Genomic DNA, 8,136 nt, shown 5'->3' with positions numbered 1-8,136 from the left:
CTATAAGTCTACATTCCCATGGCTTAGAAGGAAGGAAGGACGGGGTCTCTAGGTCGGTCCCAAAATATAAGTACAAAAATATAATAATACCGGTAATAATAATAATAATAATAATAATAATAATACATTAAAACATCGTCAAAACGTTTGTCTGAGAACCGGCTAGCCAATCACCGTGCGACTGCCGTCCTTTCGTGGTATGGGATCATATATTAAGCCCAGAGTTTAGATCTACTCTATATGAGCCATAGAGTAAAGACAGAGTTATTTGATTTAAGTATTTATTAACAGTTTGCAAAATGACAGTACATTTCAAGCATAACTCAATACAAAGACTGTTAACTGTGAGTTGACGACCCAATAAAGCATTACACTTGTTTAGAGGGTTCACCTTGTTCAATTCATCAAAACATTTAGAGACGTACAAATAGAGACACTTCTATATAGCCAAAGAACAGAACAGGATTTCATCATAATCATAAAAGAGGTAAAAAGGGAAAAGAAAGTGAGAGGAAAAACTTCGAACCAGCCAGGACTCGAACCTGGAATCTTCTGCTCCGTAGGCAGACGCGTTATCCATTGCGCCACTGGTCCTCTGAATATGAACACATCTGGGGTATGATTTGACAACTCCTTTCATTTCATGGGGCCAGTCCAATGACCGGAACTTGGCAGAATGATCTGTACTTAGTTAGGCAACAGCCCAAATCCCTTTATTTCAGAATATATTCTTTTTAGTTGCACACATGCCTAAAATTGCTGATATTGCATGAACAGCGCTTGCCGCTCGAGTGCTCAGTTTTCTGCCCCCTCGACGTCATAACTCTGTCTTACTGAAAGCCTGGTGAGAAGAAGCCCATCCTCTCTCCATCGCGAGAGTGTAACCGGTAGTTGTGTCGTGCTGCATGTTCATTCTGTCAAGATGGCGGCGCCGCAACAGCAACAACAACCCGGTGGACCGATTCCTCCTCAGGCAGGAGGAATGCCGCAGCAAGCTGCTGCTGCCTCTCTACAGCAGCAGCAGCAGCAACAACAACAACAACAACAACAACAACAACAACAACAACAGCAGCAGCAACAACAGCAACAACAACTGAGTCAACAGCAGGACTTTGATCCCGTTCACAGATTCAAGATGCTGATCCCACAACTGAAAGAGAGTCTGCAGGTAATGATTGGGCCCGAGTAGATAGCCGTGTTGTTGGATCAAGAGTAAAGACTATCAGATGTATTTGATCGAGCCTGACTCTAATTTAGAAAAAACATATCTTGATCCAAGTGTAGGCCCAAGACAAAATATTTAATTTTTTCCATGATAAAATGAATTATTTATTGACAAATGAGCAGCAGCAAGGCTGGTGGTCTCTTATTATTCTTATTCTGGTTGCCATTTTTTTCGTGTTTGCAGCTCAAGGAGCCAAAGAAAAGTAAAAGCAAAGAATGGAAAAACAAAATGAGCCCCCCCAAAAAAGTCTGAACAAAGGAGGACCATGTTAAAATCTGTATCTTCTATCTTGTCATAAAGAGGTCCTAAATGTAGTGCATTGATTCATAGTGAATATTGTGTACACATCGTGACATCTATGAATATCAGTCTAAAATAACGTCTCTGAGAACAGCCCTTCTATTGCAATTTCTATTTGTCAAAGAAGACCTTAACCCGGTTGAGACATGTTGGCATTTTTATAGAATAAAAAAATGTAACTCGGATCTCCTTCATCCTAAAAGCATGTTCAATAGACTTGGCCTCTGTTGTTTTCTATTGGAATATATATCACATTAACCTTGCCTCTATATTTCTTTTTCACAGAATGTTATGAGAATTGCATCTCTGAATTTAGGCCACAATACATCAATTGATAATGGCATGTAAGTATCCTGGCATTCATTCACGCATTCCACAATGATCCTATTGGATCACACTGAACACGTTGTTTCTGATGATGATTTGTTGTTGTTTTTACATGATTTATTTTTAGCAAAAGCAGCGATGGTCAAGTTCAACGCTTTGATAAAAGTCTGGAGGAGTTTTATGCCCTTTGTGACCAACTGGAGCTCTGTCTGGTAAACACATACACACACACGTTCGACATTGATTGATTGAATACTTATTAACTAATTATTCCCGAGTGCACAAACCAGACCTCTCTCTTAACCATCATGTATTTTCTGTTCTTGTGTCCAGCGGCTGGCCTACGAGTGTCTGTCCCAGAGCATCGACAGCGCCAAACACTCTCCCAACCTGGTCCCCACGGCCACCAAGCCGGACACGGTGCAGACGGAGTCCCTGTCGTACGCCCAGTACCTGGGGATGATCAAGTCTCAGATCTCCTGTGCCAAAGACATTCACAACGCTCTGCTGGAGTGTTCCAAGAAGATCGCGGGCAAGGGACAGCCAGCGGGAAGCATGTAGACTGGTACAGCAGACCACATGGCCGACGCATTGCTACTACGCTTCCTATTCGGATTAAAGCCAGAGTTGTAAGTCGCCTCGTGCCAAAAAACGGCAGATCTACAAGCTCACAACGTGTCGCAGATGTGACACGGTGTGAGCTTGTAGATTGTCTGTTTGGCACCATAAGGCGCCAGGAGCATAAATGTAAGCATTATCGGGGAAGTGACTTCTAGTGAGACAGTATATTTCACACTTAAGGGTGTATAGTGTTTTCAGTTTGTTTAAGTTGATTTAGATGCAGTTGTTTTATCTGCGTTGAGACCTGCTTTTTAGTTTTCCATTTTGGTTTGTTGTAAACATTGTAAATATTAATTTGTCTAAAAACAAATAAGTAATGGCATAAGATGGCCAGCAGATGGTGGCAGAGCAGCATGAGTTGCAACATTGCTAACTGAGTGCTCACATTTTCTAGACTGTTTGTATTATTGACTATTAAAACTTTCTACAGATTTTGTTGGTAGTTTTTCATTCAAGAAGGGTAGGGATTTCTTTTAAGTATTCATTTTCTTGAGCTGATGAAAGACTTCAATTTGAATGGATTAATTTCACGGTCACTCAAGTATTAAACACGAATGCAGGGGCAAAATAAGTAAAATGTTTAAGTTGTGTTCCTATTCCTAACTACCAATAATGTAGCTGGAGCACCTCAATTAGGGTCCCCGGACCTCGCATTGAAAACCAGTGGTCTATAACCAGAAATTGACTGCTTTAAGTTGGTCTCCCTCGGATGGCTCACGTTTCTCATTACGTAAACACACTTCAGAGACATACCACGCTGCCATGTGAAACCCTAGACAAGATACTGGAAACCCTCCTTGGTGCTGTGCCGGCCGCTGTATACTGGCTCCCCCAGTACAGAGAAAGGTTGTCTGTAGATAATGGGTAAAAGACGTTCCTGCAGTTTAAGATCACTATAACTTTAATCCCAAGACGGTGGTTCTCAAACGTTTTCAATTCAATTTGAAGAATCCCAACTTGATATGCATTAGATCACAGGCCCCCATTTAATGCAATTTACATGACCTCTGGGGACCCTAATCTACACTGGAGCAAGCTTGGACAATTAAAGCCCTTTTAATAACATAATACGTTTCAATATCACCTTGTTATAAAAATAAACACTTCAATTGTCCAAGTTTGTTTGCTCCAGTTCCTTCTTCAGTGTACACAACAGTACAGACCTGTAAGGCAGTGATACTCAACCTCAGGCCCGCGGGCCACATCAGGCCCGCGGGACCATCATGACTGGCCCACCAATGACAATCTAAAAAAATCACACACGTGTGAACTGAGTGGTGCAATTCCCCCCCCCCCCCCCCCCCCCCTCTCTCTCTCTCTCTCTCTCTCTCTCTCTCTCTCTCTCTCTCTCTCTCTCTCTCTCTCTCTCTCTCTCTCTCTCTCTCTCTCTCTCTCTCTCTCTCTCTCTCTCTCTCTCTCTCTCTCTCTCTCTCTCTCTCTCTCATTACACAGCACTACCCCTCCCTCTGTTTCTGCCGCCCCCTACTGGTATAAGTCAGTAACATACTCAGGCTCATACACACAGGTGTACACACAGGTAGGTACATGGACATTGCTGATTGTAGGAGTGGTTGCACCACTCAAAAAAGAAGAAAAAAAAATCTGGAAAATGAAATAAAAATAAATAAATCTGAATGAAGTTATCTTTAATTACATTATTATAAGTAATACTATTAGAGTTGTACTATTACTCGAACGAAAATAAAAGCTTGGGGGGGGGGGGGGAATTGCGGAAATGGTAGAAATGGAAATTGAGGAAATGGAAATTGCGGAAATGGTGGAAATGGAAATTATGGAAATTGCGGAAATTGCTCTTCACTTATAGCTATCTATTTTCAGGTAGATTGTTTTATTTTACTCAGTCAGCCATATCACTACTCATTTTTTTTCATGAAAAAGGTCATAGCTGGGTAATCTATTTTCAGGCAAATTGTGTTTATTGTATTTTATTTTACTCAGCCATAACAATTTATTTTCTGTTAACCAACTTGCTGGCAGGCAGGCAGACAGCTACTCATAGACAGGCAGACAGACAGACAGCTACTCATGGAGAATTGGACAGGCAGACAGTCAGACAGCTACTCAGACAGGCAGACAGACAGCTACTCATGGAGAATTGGACAGGCAGGCAGACAGCTACTCATGGACAATTGGACAGGCAGGAAGGCAGACAGCTACTCATAGACAGACAGACAGCTACTCATGGACAATTGGACAGGCAGGAAGGCAGACAGCTACTCATAGACAGACAGACAGCTACTCATAGACAATTGGACAGGCAGGAAGGCAGACAGCTACTCATAGACAGGCAGACAGACAGCTACTCATGGACAATTAGGCAGGCAGGCAGACAGCTACTCATAGACAGACAGCTACTCATGGACAATTAGGCAGGCAGGCAGACAGCTACTCAGACAGGCAGACAGACAGCTACTCATGGACAATTGGACAGGCAGGCAGGCAGACAGACAGCTACTCATAGACAGGCAGGCAGACAGCTACTCATAGACAGGCAGACAGTAAGACAGCTACTCATTGACAGACAGACAAATAACTACTCATGGACAGACAGACAGACAGGCAGGCAGGCAGGCAAAGAGCTACTCATGTTATGTTATTATAACAGCTACTCATGTTATGTGCAATAATTTGTGCAGTTATGGAAACAGCTCTTTGTGTTTATGCAAGAAAATGTAACACATTTATTTATTTACATATTGTGTGCATGCACATTGTACTTTGATACATTTTGCGAAAATAAAGCAATTGAAAGAGAGAAGTTATCAAGTATCATTAATGTCGTAATTTTATCTACTGGCCCCTGGCCCCTTGCCATTTTTGTAATGTGGCCCACAGGTAAATCTATTTGAGTATCCCTGCTGTAAGGGTCCATTTGGTTCCAAACTAGGGACCCCTCCCTCTCCAAGGGTTGTCCCTGGACGACCCCACTCATAAAAAACCATTGATCCGAGAGATAAATGAAGCCGATAAAATGATGTGACGATGGAGCACATGGCGAGCAGGTGTGAGATCTTCTGACCACTGTGGGGTTTATTGACAATGGATCTGGTTTAAATATACTCTGCTAGGCCACTGCCAAATTGGCACAGCAGGGGGTCCGGGCAGGCACAATGGAGGGGTCACACAGAGGGGAACCTGATAAACATGCAGAGAGATAGGCCTCCTAATGTGGAAGGTTTTCCACGTACATAATAAGCCACATGAAGTTGTGACATTTTAAAGTCATCCATCTGAGGGAATATAATGTACTTTCTGGCACAAACAAATAACACTTCACATATATGTGAAATATGTCTTAACCACTTAAACCCCACATGGTTGACGGGGATCTATACTAGTATCTTTTCTGTTATTGTGGGGAAAGCTTTCGCTGAAAATAGCCGATGCACAAGCTTGTCGATCTGCTATTAGACCGACAACCTACCTCAAACCTAACCCTAACCGCAAGCACGGGAGCAGCGCATGTCCGACCGTTGTTTCCGCATGTCGGTCCGTTGGCGTCTCTAATCTGCATCCCCTGCGAAAGCTTATCCCACAATATGGATGTTGCGGTGAAAGTAGTCTCTTGAGACAGACTGTTGACATTGTCAATATTCAATATAAGGAAAAGAGGGCGCTGTGTTTCCAATATTTCTTTAGACGATGGGTTCTCAGATTGGGGTGTAAAGGTGGTTGCACACTGGACACGTTTTTCGGAGAACCGATGGAGAAACGGCGCTAAAAATCCGATATAATATACGGTAGTTGCAAAGGTATTAATTGATTGTCCCATGGTGGGAGTTCTGGTCTGGTTTAGGTGAATATTAAGTAGTTCCGGTCATTTGGTGGGGGTCTGGGAGCCACACATCTCTTCACAATCTGAACTAACCCTTTTAAGTAGTAAAGTAAACTTTATTTATACACCTTAATGTTTCAACAGGAGCAACAGAAGAGGAACACATGGCAAAACTAAATGTGCACATTTTCCACATTTTAATTTTCAGATAATTTTCCATAACATGGAAGATGTTATCTTAAAAGTCTTGAAACTTGAAAATCTACATGAATAAGAAGATGAGATAAACAGGCTTTCTTCATCTCCAAATATTGGTGCATTGTAGCATTGATTTCATCAGGTGAAAAACAAAAGAAAGCAACATAACATATTAACAATATAAAAAGGTTACCATTCATTTGTTTTCTCTTCTCATTTACAATGATTACAGCAGATAAAGTACAAAATCTAGAACAAAAGGCACTACACGGTATAATTACAAACGGACAATAAAGATAACTGTCTTAGAGCACTATAGCAGATGAGTCCGCTTTAGACAAAATAGATTTATTTTTTATGATGCCGTCTATAAAGTAACAGAAAAGCATACCCTATGAAAGCAAATTTGTAATTTGTACTACATGGTGATACGCATTTGATTAGTTATATTATATCATATTATATTATGACTAAATTATTCATTATATAGGCTATATATTTGTATGACTTTCAGCCATGCAATCATTTTCAAATGACCTCTATATTCACAATACCGGTAGTTTATGTTTTAAATACGTCCAACATTAGTCCTACTGCGCCCTCTAGCTGTCTAGCTGCGGTGTCTGTAATGCCTAATATTAGTAATATATACAGTATATACTGTTAGCTTGTAGATCTGTTCTTGTTCAGGGCTTAAATAAGAATTATTTAAAGCTGCAATCCCTACGTTTTTCTTGTCCTGCCCGAAAATCAAACCTGGTTCTCAAACATCTACCTACCGTAGGCAGTTATATTGTATTAGCAATTAGCATATCATACAGATTGGTTTCTGTAACAAAGACTTTCACTTAAAGCTCCATAAATGGGGACAACCTATAGCCCCATGTATGGAGACAACGGCGATATAGAAACCTCATTTATGGGTATACACGTGTGGCATCGTCATGGTGATACGTACTCAGATGGCTGGCAGCGTCATCATGAACCATATAAAAGAAGAATCAGAAAGGGTTTATTGAGCAGTTAATAGCAACTAACTATTCGTAGTCTTGACACGAGTCCTGAGCACGAGACAGGACATCTGGCTGTGCAACCCAGATAGCAGTACTATACAGTTTCGGCATCTCGGTTAAGTTCGGATCAGACACCATTGCAGCGAGCGGGCTCTAACGAGACAACCAGCACTGGTTCAAGCTATTTTATAGTTTCAAAATATCATTTTGTTCATTAAAAAGAAGCTCTGGATTGTTCAGGTGGTGCTGTTGGTGGTGCTGTATTTTGAAACGTCCTGTATACGATACTATGGATATTAGTGGTAGCTTTAAAAAAGAAAATAAATCATGACTGGTCAGTGAGTCAGTGCGTGTGTGTGTGTGTGCGTGCGTGCGGGGACGGGGTCAACACATTTTTATGAGCACAGAGACACAGCAGGTGTTTTTACTGCTTTGTCACGCCTGCTCCGTTCACATGGAGGTCACTGTGTGCTTGTTTCCTTCCCTCAGCCTTTGGTTTTGTTCTTTCTCTGAAATGGATGAATAAATGAATAAATAAACACATAAGGGAGGCATTATACATCATGGAAGCCATACTGGACTTTTATTTGTTGATTTTCCGCCTCTGCGTTTAGCACAATTCAACCCCAAACAACCCCAATGTAGGACAATGTAAT

General features: G+C 41.4%; 2 protein-coding genes across 2 annotated transcripts in view; one reads left to right on the top strand and one right to left on the bottom strand.

The window, feature by feature from the left end:
• The first annotated feature begins 892 nt into the window (after positions 1-892).
• Positions 893-2,905, top strand: med29 (mediator complex subunit 29). Its single transcript, XM_080771682.1, has 4 exons — positions 893-1,168; positions 1,811-1,869; positions 1,980-2,064; positions 2,186-2,905. Exons 1-4 carry the CDS (start codon positions 923-925, stop codon positions 2,411-2,413), a joined length of 618 nt encoding a protein of 205 aa, XP_080627808.1. The 5' UTR covers positions 893-922; the 3' UTR covers positions 2,414-2,905.
• Positions 2,906-6,451: 3,546 nt separating this feature from the next.
• The window catches only part of mlf1 (myeloid leukemia factor 1), an 18,779-nt gene continuing 17,094 nt past the window's right edge, over positions 6,452-8,136 (bottom strand). The window contains exon 7 of the mRNA XM_080771835.1: positions 6,452-7,989. Coding sequence (XP_080627961.1) covers positions 7,905-7,989 — 85 coding nt within the window. The 3' untranslated portion in view covers positions 6,452-7,904. The remainder of the gene's footprint in view (positions 7,990-8,136) is intronic.

The sequence above is a fragment of the Protomyctophum bolini genome (assembly GCF_963924005.1).
Source record: "Protomyctophum bolini genome assembly, chromosome: 9".
NCBI classification, from domain to species: Eukaryota; Metazoa; Chordata; class Actinopteri; order Myctophiformes; family Myctophidae; genus Protomyctophum; species Protomyctophum bolini.
This window is presented reverse-complemented; position numbering and strand designations above follow the sequence as displayed.

Excerpts from the sequence above, each read along its gene's own strand:
- med29 (XM_080771682.1), top strand. The coding sequence starts at position 923 with ATGGCGGCGCCGCAACAGCAACAACAACCCGGTGGACCGATTCCTCCT. Across the intron at positions 1,169-1,810 it reads AACTGAAAGAGAGTCTGCAG|AATGTTATGAGAATTGCATC; the intron begins GTAATGATTGGG and ends TCTTTTTCACAG. Across the intron at positions 1,870-1,979 it reads ACATCAATTGATAATGGCAT|CAAAAGCAGCGATGGTCAAG; the intron begins GTAAGTATCCTG and ends ATTTATTTTTAG.